Consider the following 17,433-nt stretch of genomic DNA (forward strand, 5'->3'; position numbering starts at 1 on the left):
TATTCTATCGTAATAAAGTAGAAAGAATTAATTAAATAAGCCAGAAGAATGCGGAAAGTGGTTAAAATACCGAAAGGCCTACAAAACTGCAGAATACAGTTTTGAAGGTTTCTTTGTAAAACAGCAGTCTAGATAGGGGGAAAATAATACGTTCAACTTAGGATTTGTCATCCCTGATTTTGTTCAAACGGAAAGATTAGTCATTTTAAAGTTTTTCTTGAAAACGCACTTTAAATTTGAATGTCTGTGAGTTAGATAATATGCATACAGTATATGGCTGGCAGAGGGAGAGACTGGCCCCCACTTCCAGAGAGCGGGATATTATTACAGAAAAATTAGTCATAGCCTCCCTCAGACCGAGGCACGAGGAGCGCGAGGAGTTACCAGAAGCACCAAGCCAAATCTGCTGCCAGCCGCCCGGAACGCTTGGAGCATCTATCCAAACGTCCACACTTATCCATGGGCCGCAAGTGCTTCTTCCCAGTTCACCAGAAGTGTCAGTGCAGATGGACGTGGGGTTCCCCGTCTTTAAATCTCCTTTGTAATCAACAGTGATGGCTGCGCCTTACTGTCTTCCATTCACCCGCCATATCCAGTCTTAACGTCACCTGCAGAGGGTGGAGGAGAGGGGTCTGTCTGTCCAGGCCACAGGAATAGGAGCAAAGCAGTCTCTGCTGCTCTCTCTCTCCCAGAGGGCACATGGAGACTGGATGTTCGTGTCACCCCCCAGACTCACGTCGAAACCGAATCCCCATATGGCATTTGGAGCCGAGGCCTTTGGGAGGGGATTGCATCATGAGGGTGGAACCCTCGTGAACAGGATAGACACCCTTTTAAGAAGAGACCCAGAGAATTCCCTCGCCCCCTTCACCATCTGAGGACACAGTGCAAGGACATATATGAACGTGGCAGTGAGCCCCCACCAGACACTGAATCTGCAACTGCCTTAATCTCAGACCCCCAGCATCCAGAACTGTGAGAAATTAATGTCTGTTCTTTACAAGCCGCCCAGCCTATGATATTGTTATAGCAGCCCAAATTTTTATGATATGCCATGACCCCCCGAGATCATCCACCCAGAAGGACTGGGGATTAAGATGCCAAGGGAGGGTAGGTCTCAGCAAGAAGCAGCAAGAGGGCCAGGGGTGAAGGGTCCCACGTGAGAAGGGAAACCCCAGGCCTGTAGCTTCTGATGACCAAGGGCAGAAGCAAGGGGTGCTCTGGCTGTCACTTCTGGCTTTGCCATCAAGAGCTGTAAACCTCCCAACTTCCCTTAAGATGCAATGAGATTATCCGCACGTTTACCTTTATATGAGTTTCAGTATAATTTAGCAAGAATTTCTAAAAGGGCTCTTACTAGGTAAAGTGTATGAACTTTCTAAGGCTTATAATATCCATAAACCCTTACCAAGATCCTTTTTAGAAAGAATGTACCAATTTCACTCCCACCAACAGTCTATGAAGTATTGCCAGCTGTGAGTAGTATCATTTTTAATTGTAGCTGATAGGCGAAGAATTGTGTCACATTGTTATTCTAAACCGTGTAAGTCTAATGAGATTTAAATTGTTTTCAATTTATAGTCACTTGTGAGTGTGTGAGTGTGTCCGTTGTTTTAGACCGCTGTTCTTTTAATTGGCTTTATCAGTATAATGTCATCTCTTTCCATCCGAATGTCACGTCATGCTGAGTGTAATGGAACTTAGTCATAAGGTTGTCTAACAAATGACTTTGAATTGTTTGAGAGAGGTTTTAGAGACTATACAGTAATGTCATTCTGATAGAGGGAAATTATGAATGTTTGCTCTACCTTTTCTAGGTTAGTAAGTCATAGTTTAAGAAATTTGCGTAGAAATGCCCTAGGTTTAGACTATAGTAACCAGTTTAAAATATTTTTGATTAAGTGTACAAAATGTATTTATTCGGTGAGATTGCACCTGCACAGCCCCTTTCTTTCCCTTTCAGAGGCAAAATATGGGAATAAACTCATTACTCTATATACAGTGAGTAGTATCTGGTACCATCTTTTTATAACTTATGTCTTGATTCAATACAAAATGCAGCTCTAAAAATAGCATCTTTTTTTTTTTCCTTGTAAGAGATCCATAATCATTTTGCAAGAGAATTTTCTCAACCACCGAATGTTTCTTAACAACTCAAACAGATATTTGAAGACACTTAACTATCTTTCAGATGTTCCCTCTAATTTTTATTGTTAAATCCTGGAGCTTCTCAGTAGCCCAAAGTTCTTTTTTATAACTATTTCCTTTTTTTAGAATGCATAAAAATTCGCTGTCAACACATTGGTTTTGAAATGATCTACATTAGTGCAATACTAATGTAGATCATTTCAAAACCATTTTTGTGTTCAAAAGGAATAGCCTTTCATACTTAGCCACATACTACGTTTGATCCTTTCATTAATTGAGCAACCACTATGAGCTGTGGTTATGAATACGAACAAAACAAAAACTCTGCGAAGTGTATGATTAGGGTTACCAGATTTAGCAAATAAAAGATAAATAAAATGCCCAATTAAATATTAATTCCGGATAAACAAATATTATTTTAGTATATGAATGTCCCCAAATATTTCATGGGACATCCTTATACCAAAAAAAAAAAAAAAAAATCATTGTTCACCGGAAATTCAAATTTCACTGAATGTCCAGTGTTTTATCCAGCAAACCAATTACGATGTAATAGAAGAGTGAAAAATCCATTATTTGTTCTAATAAACTGTTGTTTTCGTGCTATAAAACAGAAACTTAAGCAAACTGTGCAAGCTGAGAGGTGAGAGGTCAGAATATTCATTAAAAATTGTTTCTGAACTGGTTCTCTAGCAAGCAAGTCAAAGTTAGATAGATGATGACCACTGATGTCCCAGAAAAGGGAGAAAGCTTGAGTAAAGGTGGATGAGAAAGAAAGGGCCAAAAGTATCTTGGTCTGTAGTTTGTTTTGACCTGCAAAGAAGTTTGTACTAGGAGGTGTGTAAAAAGGAGTACTATAAATAACGTATGTGAAAGTCTCAAGTTATAAATGATAAAAGATGTACCACATTAGATCTCTAGGATATTAATTATAAATTCTAGGGTATAATAGTTCAATAATAATATGCTGTGGGTTGGTGGTGGTATTGCTGCCTGGAAAAAAAAAAGACGATCTCAAGAGTTATAGCTCCCTCTACTGGCTGAAAGTAGAAAAATCCTCAGTTGATATCAAAGAGATAATGGTTTAGACAAAGAGCAGAGATTTCGTTATAAACTATCCTGCAATATTGGCAGATTCTTGGAGTATCTCCTTTTGAGCTAAACAATTGTTTTATTTTTTTTCTATATACTACAAGGCAGACACTTATCAGCGACAGGAAAGATTTCAGAAATTGAAGGATTCGTTCGAAGTCACTAAATTAAAAAATATTAAATTGCTTAAAGGAAGTGCTCCAAAGTTCGTTCTTCCGCACCACAGCTGTCTCCACATAATGTGACTGAGCATTGGGGTGAACAGTAAATATATTACTTAATACATTTTCTAACCACCTAAGAGAGAGCGATGCATAAATAAATAAGACTCTCCCGAACTTGTGGAAATACTGTTTCTGTCCCAAATCCACTGACACGTAAGCTCCAGAAGAGGGTCTTGCCAATTTGCACTTTTAACAGTTGCCCCCAAGCGATTTTGGGAAATACTTTTTCGATGCTAACCTTCCTGAATAAACTAAAACTCTTCAGCTGCTAACTTGTTGCTGAGCAGCTGACTCCCAATTATCCTCCGTTAATTAGCATCACCTGTTTAACAAAAGGGACTCGCTCCCTATTGTCTGTGAGATCAATTCCAAAACTCTCTCTCTGGCAGGAAGTCAGGCTCTCCACCAGCTGGTCTGGTGTCTGCTCACATTTATCCAAGGCCACGTTCCAGCGAGGCTTCTGTCTTATTGGTCAGCACTCAGGCCGCCATGCTTCTCCCTGCAGAATGAATACTCCTGCAGGACAGTGTGACTTCACTTCTTTTGAGTCTGACCTCAAGTCTCAGCATCTGCTCTACTCACTTCTACAGCATACTGTGGTTTTAGACTCGCTCCTAAATGCCCTGTAGCATTTACTGGTTTCTGATCGATTCATAGGCCAATGTACGTGTGGGCATCCTTGGCCCACTCTAGGTGTGGTTAGTTCATCTGAAAAAAGTCAACACTAAAGCACTAGAAACGCCAAGTAAAAAGTAGTAAATGTCCTTTTAAACACATCAGAGACAACATTTTTAAAAAGAGAAATAGGATGTTATCCAAAAATTTTAAAAATTTAGTATGCCAGGCATATTTGACACACAACCAAACAGAACTTTGGTAATTAAAATAATAAATGTGTTCGCTACAGCAGAAGCCCCCAGAATATTCACACTCTAAGGCCGTTGTGTTCATTTCTTTGAACATAATTTTTATATAGAATTATGTCTCCGCTATATCAAACTAGAATATCAAGCTCTTCTGATGATGTCTGTTATCTTCAGCACTGAATTCCATTGCATGAAATGTGGAATATAGCTAATAATAGTTTGACATCTTGATTGGAAATGACTGATCAGGCTTGAACTAGGCACTCTTACCTAGTTCACAAGCATCAGTTTGATAAGGAAGCACCTATGAGCCATTAACTAAGTAAACAAACCAAAACAGAGCAAAACAGACATACCCAATTTATCCGAGGAGGTGGCATATTAGTAGTACTAGTTGTCTGTGGCTGCAAAGCAAATGACCACGCACCTAGTGGCTTTTGACAATCCCCATTTGTTTTCTCACAGTTGGGAGGTCAGAAGTCTGGGGTGACGTGACTGGTTTCTCTGCTTAGGGCTGAAATCAAGGTGTTAGCAGACTGGTCCAGAAGAATCTAGAATAATCCGCTTTCAAATTTACTTAGGTTTTGGCAGAATTCAGTCCTTTGCAGAGACAGGACGGACATCCCCATTTCCATGCTGGCTGTCAGCTGAGAGCCACTCTTAGCTCCTGGAGGTCACTTGGAATCTTTGCAGTGTGGTCCCCTCCATCTTCAAAATGAACATCAGCGCATCAAACGTACCTCAAGTTTTGCATCTCTGACATTTTTTCCTTCTACCAATCAGTGAAAAGCTTGAGCATATATTAATTCAACAAACATTTATGGCGCTCCAACTATGTACTAGGTGCTAGTCACACAAAGATTAATAAACCGTGGCCCCTGTCCTCAAGGAGATTGACTTGTGGATAAATCTTTACTGTGATGAGTAAACAGAGACTCTATAAATACAGTGTGGCATAAAGGAGGGAGAGATGGTTCTGAATCTCGATGGAGGATTTAGGTGGGCCGTGGCTTAAGATGATATCTAGCAGCAGACGAGATCACTGAGCGCCTTGCCTGTCATGCTGAGGAGGTTTTCCTTTATTCTGTAGTTGAGGTAGAGCCATTGGTAGTTAGTAAGCAAGAGAATGACCTCAGATTTCTCCAAACACCTGACACCCAGACTATGAAATCATCACTCACTAACAATAAATAAATAGTACAATACCAGCTACAGCATTATTTTTGTTAGCACGTTTAGAAGACGTGAATTCTAAGGACCTAGTGGCCAAAAATGTTAGTGCAACTTTCAGAGGGAACTAATTTATAACCAGATCGTCGCCTAGGCACTGGGAAAAATCTGACTCAGCGTGGCAACCCCTCCATCACTATTCTGTGACAAATTTCTGATGTACCATAATCTACTATGTCATACTTCCAAAGTTCCATGACTTTCCCGCCCACCCTCTGCCAGGCTTTTTCAACTACCCACAAAAAAAAAAAAAAAAGGTTTTCTTTTATAGACTAGAATTAAAGCTTTGCACGCATTAAAAAAAAGAAAAAAAAAAAAACCCTGCACATTCTATACCTGCTGTTGCTTCCTGAGAAAAGGTTACAGGAACCTCAAGTAAATTTTAATGAGTTAGAGTCTTAGGTCTCAACTGATTTATGTCAGGAAGCATTTGAGATTTTGTAGTAAGTGCATGGTTGACATGAATTACCACGTGGGTGTATACTGTTGCACATACATCGTCCTCTTATTTGAAAGAGTAGCCAAGTTTACAGAGATGGAATAATTTTTAAATGTCACTGTTGGATGTGTACTAACTATAAAGAACTAAGTATGTCGAAAATCAAATTCCTGCTTCCTAGACGTGACTCATCGTTAAGCTTCTTCTTGTCGATGAAATGCATTGTTTAAAAAAGCAAAAGTGGGGGAGGAAAGTCTATTTCTTGGTGAAGATAAGAAGAAAAAAGTTAAGTACCTCCCTCCCCAATATCTTCTGTACTTGTGCACCCATCCGCGTCTCCCTCATGTTAATGGACACATCTTTGACTTATGGGAGTCTACGTGAAATTTCAGCTAGACTAGTCTCCCCGCCAGAGCGGAGATTTCCATCAAGGTCCATTCTGAGGATCCTGAGCATCCAAGATTCCTGACCTCCTAGAAGACAGGTCAACATTTTTAAATAGAGACGATCAAAGAATCAAAATATGAGGAATAATTTAAAGGAGCACATTCATATCACTATAAAGTGATGGGAAATTTTAGAGCTTCTAATAATTAACTTCTGAGATACCTAAATTTCCCAAAAAGAATTTTATTTTATTCAGACAAAAAATATATATATTTTCTAAACATTTGCTGTGCACTGGCATTATAGTAGGCGTGGGAAATAATAATAGTGAGCAAGCCACCTTAACCGATTATATTTTAACTATGGGGCAAGTGTTGGGAGTCCTGTCTGATTTTCAGATACCAATTGGTGACAGCGAACTTTTTCTTTTTTGCTTTTTCATCATTTTTTTTAAGTTTCGTTAGATATAATTGACAGAAAACATTGTGTAAGTTTAGGTGTGCAGTATATTGACTTGATGTATATTGTGAAATGATTCCCACCATAGCATGAGCTAACACCTCCATTACATCACATAATGGCCATTTCTTTCATTTGGTGAGAAAATTTAAGATCTACTCATTCAGAAACTTTTGGGTAGATAATACAGTATCATTAACTACAATTACCATGCTATCCAGATCTCTAGAACTTACTCATCTCAGAACTGGAAATTTGTACCCTTTTGACCAATATCTTCCCATTTTCTCCACCCTCAACACCAGCAATTATCCACTTTTTGCTTCTATGAGTTTTTTTTTAAATATATATTTTACATGTAAGTGAGATCATACAGTATTTGTCTTTCTCCTTCTGGTTTATTTCACTTAGTGTAATGCCCACAAGATCCATCCATGTGGTTACAAATGGCTTTTTTTGCCTTTCTGACTAATATACCATTTTCCTCTTTATTTACATATTATTCTTTATCCATTCATCTGTTGACAGACACTTAGGTCATTTCCATATCTTGACTATTGTGAATAAAATGAACTTCCCAACCAGATGCTGTGTCTTCCACCTTTGAGGAATCCAGTTGGTTTTTGGCTTTCTTGGAGCCCTAGCCCATTCTTCTTCATGTTCAAACTGTGTATGTAATTGTCCTTTTAATCACGACTGTCCTGCCGACACAGTTCACTGTACCTACTCCACCACTCCATACCCTTTTATGAGCTAAACCTGAAGCGGGGACTCTGTTTCCTCTGTGGCCCTCAGCACAGGCGTTAAGGAAATTATTTGTCGAAATGTTTCGGTTGACTACATTTGATTGTCTGTACCTTCAGTGACTTGATGAAGAGTCCAAGTGCATGATGGGAGGGACGAGAGCCGTGAAGGAGTTTTGCGTTGTTGCGCAGCTCCTGTTCCTGTGCCTTTGTGGAGTTCCAACAGAATCTGTTATTTTGCCTTTCCCAGAGTTAGCAAAATCGTCAAAAAAAAAAAAAAAAGGAAAAAAAAACTAAAGCCCATTGAATAGTACTAAGAAATGATAGATTATTTTCTAATACAGTATTAGAAAATGGATTTTCTACAATTCAAGAATGTTTTGTCTTATTCCAAGAATCATTCCCACAGTCAGGTAGTATCAACAAAGCTGGCCAGGCAAATTTCTGTGAAATAAGGCCCCTGCACAGTTTTACAAGTTTAAAAAGTTTATCTCTCCTTGCCTTAAAAAAATAAAATAATTGGATAATTTTTCTCAACATATATAAGGATTTTTAAATCTTCATTTAAATATCAGCCAAGATATTGACTATATAGGAGAATTGGAGAGAATTGACAGACACCTTCTGGAACATTGGAAAATTAACAGTCTTTAAGAAGAAAATTCAGTTCATTCGATCTACAAACAGGGTCCAACTTCACAAACATTTAGTACAAACTAGAACACCTGTCTGTCTTTTTGTCTGGGTGTCTGCTGTCTGGCAAATAGCTTCTACTCTTACTACCAAGTACTAAGGGAGATGAGTGCTTTTCTTGGTGGTAAGTGCTTAATCTTACATTTCTCATGAGGTGTAGACAATTGAAAATAAAAATATAACTCCCACTCTGAACCACACTCTACCATTTTAACACCCACTCCCTGAATTTGGATAGAATCCTTGTTGCATCAGCAAACATTTTATCAATGTCCTCTTTTCACTTAATTCTGTAAATATTGATAATTATTCATATTTTGAAAGAACCTCTACCAGTGCACTGTTAGCATAAGCCTTTATTCAGCTATTCCTGACAGGAGAAGGCTTCTACGAGATGCGCGAAACCCCTTAGGGAAGGAGGGGGGCTGTCTCATGAGTCTCTAGCAGGAGAGCATCCCAGTCACCTAGTGCAGCTAGAGCCGGAAGTAGAGGAATCTCCTTGCCTGCGATAGTCATTGTTTGGGCAACTTGATTTTATCAAGAGGAAGACTTAGTGGGTAAGTCAAATGGAAAGAGAAGATGGAGAGGGAGAACTGTCAGGGACAAAGACATGCAAATGCCACAGTGGGGAAAAGACTCAAATCTGGAATCCTTTATGTTTCTCAAAACAAAGTGAGAAAATTGGCTTTTAATGACATACAACAGCAAAACTCCACAGTAAGTAGACAGCTCCTAACTCGGTATATTTTATCATTGCTAATAGTGGATTTTGTTAAACTCTAATCAACTCCAGCTAAATAGAGAATATTAATTTTTGTCAACATTTTGCAAAATGATGGAGTTACTTCTTGGCAGCAATCAATTTCATATAATGGTTACACTAGGTCTTTTTGTGATCTGAAATAATAGTAGCCTTGGTTACATGATTTTTTGTAGGTACTTCTGTTTTGGTTGCCATGTAAACTACAAAATTAACTTCTAGGAGTTTTATAGATTTCATGTAAACTACAGAATTAACTTTCATGCATTTGTGTATCTGCTAGTTTTTTAAAATAAATATTTATTACCCCACCATCATAGGTATTTTGTTAAAATATTTTACAAAATGAAGTCTTTGGGAGGCTTTGATCTGCTTAGAATAAATTAGAGATAAAATCGAAATATGTTAGCAATGTTACTGAGAATCCTTGTTACAAGATAAGCATCTATATGTTTGTTTTCCATATCATAGATTTTAATTTATTTTCCAACTAGTGGATTTTTTTTTATCTTTTCAAAAATCTAGAAAAATAGATAAAATGCATTTTAAGATTATCCAGAATCTCACGTTCTGGTGATAAATAGTACTGAGTTCATTTTACAGCTTTCAGTCTTTCCCTCATAGTTACAGTGTTGGCGCAGAAGGATGCTGTGTCTGTCGCCGGAGTCCCTTGGTATTTACAGTGCAGAACGCAGTCACAGGAAATGGAAGCGGATAAAAAGGCAGCGAGACTGTAGTCCCACTAGCCTGTTCTCATCTTTGTTGCTTGTACTTTTGGTATCATATCTAAGACATCATTGCCGAGACCTCTCTGTTGTCCACTAAGAATTTTGTAGAGTCAGGTCTTACATGTACGTCTTTAATTTCGTTTGAGTTGGGTTTTGTGTATGGTGTATGATAAGGGTCCAGTTTCAGTCTTTTACATGTAAATATCCAGTTTCCCCAACACAGTTGTTGAGACTGTTCTTTCCCCATCGTGTTTTCTTGGCACCCTTGTAAAGAATCACTTGACCATTGATGTATATGTGTTTTTATTCTGATACCGTTCTGTTTTAATTACTATAGCTTTGTAACACATTTCGAAATCAGGGAGTGTGATGCTTCCATCTTTGTTCTTTCTCAGGGTTGCTTTGGTTATTTCAGGTCTTGTGGAATTCCATATGAATCTTAGAATTGTTTTTTCTGTTTCTTAAAAAAAAAAAAAAGGCCACCTTGATTTTGATAGGGGTTGCGTGAATCTGTAGCTCTCTTCGGGTGCTGTGAACACTTTAACAGTTGTGGTCTTCCAATCCATGAACATGGAGTGGCTTTCCATTATCAGCCAGGGACAGGAGGACAAATACGAAATGATTCCATTTATATGAGATATCTAAAATAGCGAAACTCCTAAATGGAGAGTAGAATGGTGGTTGCCAGGGGCTGGGGAAGGGGGAAATGAAGCTGTTGAGATTCAATGGGTTTGAAGTTTCACGGATACAAGATGAATGAGCTCCAGGGATCTGCTGTGGTTAGCAGCATTGTATTGTGCACTTAAAAATTTGTGAAGAGAGCAGATCTCGTGTTAAGTGTTGTTTTTTTTGTTTTTTTTGTTTTTTTTTTTTAAAGAACTCACTTGAATGATTTACCTAGGAAAGGGCATTGAAAGAATAAAATAGATATGGGAAATGAAAGGAAAGGTGAAAAGAAAATTGTAATAAGAGAGTTTAGGTAACCTGGAAAGAGGGATGATAAGGCCGTGATCGTCAGCTGTGGGGTGTGTGTGTATTTGAGAGGGAGGGAGGGCGGGTGCAGAGAGAGAAAATGGCAACAGAACAGACTTTAAGAAATGTGTGCCAAGTGTGCAACTATGAAGAATAAAATTGCTTTTCAAATTCTTGGAGCATGTCACACTGCTATTTATTCGAATGGAGAAGACCAATAGGTGATTCAGCTTCATACAACTAATATTTACATATTTTCATATCATACCTGTGACATTTCTGCCTAGCCATATTCATTCCCCTTTTCCCAGTAATAATGTCACCTCCCCAAACCTAGGGTCTCCTGGCAGCAACATTTGTCTGACACAGCTCTAGTCCTCTGGCTATACTTAATTATCATTATATATTCATATATTCTCAGCCCCAAGTCTTTCCATGAATTTAGAATTGGAATTTACAAAATTCCAGGTGGTTCCCTGATATAGCTGGACTGTAATATATAAAGTTGGGAGTCCCAGGATAGACATAATTCATCACATGGATAATGGAGTAAAGCATACAGGAGAGAAAGAGATGAGCGATAAGGAATGCCGGGAAATTTTTAATATGCTGTTTCCTAAGAAGTGTGTCCAAAGAAGTAGTCTTGAAATCCTTGAGACATCTTTTTATTTTTGTTATAAATTCCTTTCGCGTTGGCTAAATCAAGTTGGCTTCTTCCTTTTGCAGTCAAACACATGCGCACACATGCGCGTGCACACATACACACGTTCAGTAACCTGCCGTTTCTCATTTAGTAATCAAAAATACTTTTCACATGAATGAATATAGCTTTACCACATCTACATAAATTACTGCATAGTTTTGTATTAATAAATGCCCCTAACTTATTTAAACAATCCCTATTTTTACACAATATTTGTTCTCAAAAAACAATTCTCACACATATATCTCTGAATACTTATTTGATCATTTTCTCAGGATAGGTTTATACTGGCATGCATGCTGAGTTGAAGAGTAGGTACTACTTTTAAGACTTTTGAGACTTGTTGACATGTCCAAAATATATATAAAATTCATGAAAAATTCTATAAAGATTTAAAATTGTCAGTAGGAGAGAAACCGGTATCTCGTTTAAGGATAAATGGGATCAAGTATATGGTTACGGAAATTTGACTTTGGGTGATGAACACACAATGCAATATACAGATGATGTATTATTGAATTGTATGCTTGAAACCTATATAATTTTATTAACCATTGTCACCCCAATACATTTAATTTAAAAAAAAATTTAAATAAGGGTAGTTTTTTGATCTCTAGAGTAGTAAAATATTTACTTATATGTTGGTAATTTTATTTTTTCCTTGGTTATTTATATATGTGTGTATTCTTAACTCATTTTATAAGGTTATATGGTTTTTCCTCATTGATTCGTAAAATATTTGTAATATAAAAATATTAGATCTTTGCTGTAGCATATAAGTTACACATACATTTCCCTTTGTTATTTAATGCTTAATTTTTTGTATGGTGGATTTATAGCCATTTTCTTTTATATTTTTCTGAATTTATTATTTAGCAATGTTTATATTCTTTGTTTCTTGGGGAATTATGCTTACAAATTCTTCTGCATTTCAAGGTTATATAACCATTAGTTGATTCTCTTAGTTTTTTTCAGAGAAATAATCATATGATCATCTCTGTGCTATTATGTTAAACTTTCTTTGTTGTTTCTTTTCCCCCTTTTCTTCCTTCCTTCCTGCCTACCTGGCTCCTTTTGTCTTTGTCTAATTACATTGCAATGACTAGAATTTCCATAACAATAGTAAAAAAGTTAATATAGATAGTAGGTATCAAGTGTCCTGTTCCAGGCTCCAGTGGAAAAGCATCTGGTGTTTTTCTGTTAAGTAAGATGTTTAGCAACTGGAAACTTGGGTGGGTGCAATTATAATGAATAGTGAGGGCGGAGGGGCAGTTAAGTGGGCCTGATCCACAGAGAGTTATGGAGATGGCTTAAAAGAACATAGCACCCCTAGGAGTAAAATGGGTGGGCAGCTTACATCCTAGTACTCAATTTGTAAGATCAAAAGAAAGTGTAGATGTTGAAGGCAGTTGCCCCAATTGAAAAAAAAAATGCAAAAGACTCCGAATAGCCAAAGAAGCCTTGAGAAGATCAAAGTGGGAGGTATCACAGTCCCCAATTTCAAACTGTACCACAGAGCTACAACAATCAAGACGTGGGACTGGCCTAAAAACAGACACACAGATCAATGGGACAGAATAGAGAGCCCAGAAATAAATCTTTACTTACATGGTCAATTAATCTGTGACAAAGGAGGCAACGATATAGAGTGGGGTAAAGATAGACTCTTCAATAAATGTTGGGAAAACTGGAAAGATACATGCAAAAAAATGAAATTGGGCCACTTTCTTACACCACATACAAAAATAAACTCAAAATGGATTAACAACTTAAATGTTAGGCCTGAAACCATAAAACCCCTAGAAGAAAACATAGGCAGTAAACTCTTTGACATTGCTCTTAGCAATATTTTTTTGAATATGTCTTTTGGTCAAAGGCAACAAAAGAGAAAAGAAAGGACAAGAAAGCAAAGGAAACCATCAACACAATGAAAATGAATGGGAGAAGATATTCGCAAATGGTACTTCCAGTAAGGGGTTATCCAAACTATATAATGAACTAATACATGTTAACACCAAAAAACACCAGACAATTCAATTTAAATATGGCAGAGGACCCAAATAGCCATTTATCCCAAGAGGACATACTGATGGCCAACAGACATTAAAAGATGCTCAACATCACCAATCATCAGGGAAATGCAAATCAAAACCACGACGGGGTAGCACTTCATAACTGTCAGAATGACTGCCATAAAAAAAAAAAAAATCAACAAATAAAACATATTGGTGAGGATGTGCAGAAAAGCGAACCTTTGTACACTCTTGGTAAGTTTGTAAATTGGTGCAGCCACTTGTGGAAAACAATATGGAGATTATTCAGAACATCAGAAATAAAGTTCCCATATGACCCAGCTGTACCACTTCTGTGTGTTTATCTGAAGAAAATGAAAACTAATTTGAAAAGATATGTACTCCCCTATGATCATTGCAGCATTATTCACAATAATAGCTAAGATATGAAAGCAACCTAAGCATCCATCAGTAGATGAATGAGTAAAGAAGATGTAGCATATATAATATGAGTCAGCCATATAAAAAAAAAATGAAATCTTGCCATTTTGAACATGAATGGACCTAGAATGCACATGCTCAGTGAAGTTAGTCAGAGAAAGACAAATACCATATGGTTTCTCTTACATGTGGAACCTAACGAAAGAAGCAAACAAACAAAAAAAATGAATAAATGAAACAAAATAGAAACAGACCCATAGCTATAGAGAACAAACTGATGGCTGCCAAAGCAGAGGGTGTAGGTGGATGAGTAAAGCTTAATTAATCAATAATCTTCCTTGTCAAGGGGAAAAAAAAGTGATCCCTAAACCAGCTTACAGATGTCAAGTAGGTTTTAGACGTGGAATTCATTTACTTAAAAGACTGGGTCCCCAGGTAAAAGGACCTTGCAACAACAATGCAAGTGTCACAGTACCCTTAGTGCTTCCTCCTCACCAGCGCTTACAGCATCCGCCATGAATTCCCTTTTGTGCCAGGAAAACTTATATTCCCCAGGCCTCACTCACTATTCCAACTAGAAATAAACACCAGCTCTGAAAATCAAAGAGATCCTGCCTGCCCGGTTTAAACTCTGATGAAGACAATTACAATAAGGTAGGACGATCACATATCTTTATTCTCACGATTTAATAAAAATGACATCTGTGCTATTCTGTACACCGCCTTTGTCCTCTAAAGTTAGTCTAGGATCCAATACTTTTCTTTCAGTGGTTTTTGAAAATTTATCATGATTGTGAACTGGAGATTGTTACAGAATTGTATGATAAGAATCAGTGAGAATAAATTTGAAAATGTATTTTAACCATAGATACATACTAATAAATGAGAATTACATATTAAAACTTATAGTAAAAATGATTAAAGACTATCTCTTAGTTTATGAATGAAATGAAACAAAAAGTGTCCAGAGCGTCAATGATGTTATATAGCCCCTGACTTGGGTTCCCGCTCCCAAATGAATTATATTTTGTCTGAACCGAACTGAACTGAATTTTACATCTGTTGATCTACTCATCTAATTGGTGCAAAGGATTTTAAATGTTTGTTTCATGTATTGATATTTGCGATTTTTACTATTGCTCAGAAACTGTATCATTTTCAGTTTTTTCTTTCCCACAGATCATCCATGTCAACCACATTAGGACTGATAAGCTTAGAAGAGCTGACTGTTCCAGAAATCGCTGAGGAGAATCACCTCCAGAAGCCTCTAAGAAATCTCTCTGCTGAGGAGAATCACCAGAAGCCTCTACGAAATCTCTCTGTGGGTGAGTTCCAAATTCCCGTTACCAGCCTCTACGATCATGCTGTGACTCTGACAGCCACCCTTGAGGAAACAGCTTAGCCAGTTTACATAGTGAATCAAAGGTGGAACCAGGAAAGCAGTGGAGCTTGGTATGATGCTCCATCCACTCTCCATATGCCAGGGCATGTGGAGTTACACATTCTAAGCCGACCCTGCACGATTTGCTGCAGCATGAAAAGGTTCTCCACAGTGGTGTTACTTCTGGGAATACTGAACTACAAACACATCTCTTGACAGAGCTGTGACCAATGAATGCAATAGCACCTGTCAAGGAAAACAAACAAATAGGCATTGGGTATTGTCTTGCTTGTCTCAGTATTAAAAAAAAAAAAAAAAATGCAGTGTTTTTACAAATATAAATGATTAGTATTTTGAAAATTATAAAATTAAAATGAGAACTTGCGATGATCTAAAATATTAAAGCATATCTTTATCCTGCAGATATCAGAATACATAGCTACCTATTTTATATTGCATTTTTGGTCATTCACAGCTTTGTAAACAAAATAGCATACATACGGCCTGCAGTTTCTAGGAGTATGATATCCATTAGAAGAATCCACCCAATTTTGTTCTGCAACATAATTTTAGCACTATAATTTTTTTAAGAAAAGAACCCCTAAAACAAAAGTTATTTATGGTCCAAAAGCAATGACGGAAGCCTCTAGAAAAGGTGACATGCTTATAGGTACATCTATTCCAAATGACCTTCTTTTACAAAATTTGAACTGTAATACAATGGCACCACCTGTTGATGGAATGGCAGAATTGAAATCCTAAAATTACAAACAATGCAATATTAACTATTCATTGGAATTATAAATCAAGGTATAGAACGTAGTTCATTGATCATTGATTACATGACCTATCAGCGAGATGGTTAGATGGTATTAGTTTGCTTACATCAATTGCTTCTTCGACTTTCTGGCATTTCATGGAATAGCACAGCATTTCTTTAAAGATTAATCATTGCTCAAACATAAGAAAATATATAATTAAGATTAGGTTTTTTATATGTATTTAAAAGTAAATTTTAGAAGAAAAATATTCTAAGATTGGTTTTCTTTGTCTAACACATAGTCCCATTGCATTGAGCATTAAGTGGTCTGCAGAACACAGTGTAGGTTATCTAAAGTCCTTTTTCTGAAAATATGCTGGATTGGAATAATATCCAGTAAATATTTTGAAATAACTTTCATAACATGGAAAACATACTCTCAGGTGCATACTTATACTTGCAAGAAAGTAAGAGAGATTCCCATAGACTAAACCTATAAAACAATCCCAAAAGTGGAATGATAAGCCAGTGAATATCCCCACACTGTCCTGGAGGAAAGCGTATCTGTGCTGGGGGTAAGGGCTGCTGTCACACTTCCTGGGTTTTAAGGCATCGAATCAAAAGGCAGTAACTTGAACTTGTGTGATGTCAGTGGTTGAAACTGTGACTTTCTAATAGCTATACCTTTAGGAAACGTACAGAATAAAGAAAAGCACACCCACCAGCTCAGAAAAATGATAAAGAAGCTCGCCTGTCTCGACATGGTATCTAGATAGATCAATAAAAACACAGGTTTGAGAATTTATATATATTGTTATATATTATTGACATATAATATTATGTTTCAGGTGTACAACATAGTGATTAGAAACTTATCTAACTTATGAAGTGATCACCCCAATAAGTCTAGTACCCATCTGACACCATACATAGTTATTACAATATTTTTGACTATTTTCCTTGTGCTGTACTTTACATCCCTATGACTATTTTATAACTACCAATTTGCACTTCTTAATCCCTTCCCCTTTTCTACCCATCCTCCTAACCCTTTTCCCATCTGGCAGCCACCAATTTGTTCTCTGTATCTATGAATTTCTTCCTGTTTTGTTTATTCATTTTGTTTTTGTATTCCACATATAAGTGAAATCGTATGGTATTTGTATTTGACTAATTTCACTTAGCAAAATACCCTCTATGTCCATCCATGTGGAAAAATGTCAAGATTTCATTCTTTTTATGGCTGAGTCATTGCATATATGTACTACCTGTTCTTTATCCAGTCATCTGTATAGATTGTATGCGCCCCCGTTATATAGTTAGGCCTTGATTTCTGGCTGGGGTTGACCCTCCGGCTGAGTAGTTTTGATGGCTGACCACAAATACAGTAGACGA

General features: G+C 37.2%; 1 protein-coding gene across 2 annotated transcripts in view; it reads left to right on the forward strand.

The window, feature by feature from the left end:
* Positions 1–17,433, forward strand: part of MINDY3 (MINDY lysine 48 deubiquitinase 3) — a 352,604-nt gene that overhangs the window by 250,659 nt on the left and 84,512 nt on the right. For both annotated transcript variants that reach the window (XM_036226889.1, XM_036226890.1), the window contains exon 5: positions 15,077–15,222. In XM_036226889.1, the coding sequence (XP_036082782.1) occupies positions 15,084–15,222 (139 nt within the window). In that variant the 5' untranslated portion in view covers positions 15,077–15,083. The remainder of the gene's footprint in view (positions 1–15,076; positions 15,223–17,433) is intronic.

This window comes from Rousettus aegyptiacus, unplaced genomic scaffold (assembly GCF_014176215.1).
Source record: "Rousettus aegyptiacus isolate mRouAeg1 unplaced genomic scaffold, mRouAeg1.p scaffold_m13_p_10, whole genome shotgun sequence".
Taxonomy (NCBI): domain Eukaryota; kingdom Metazoa; phylum Chordata; class Mammalia; order Chiroptera; family Pteropodidae; genus Rousettus; species Rousettus aegyptiacus.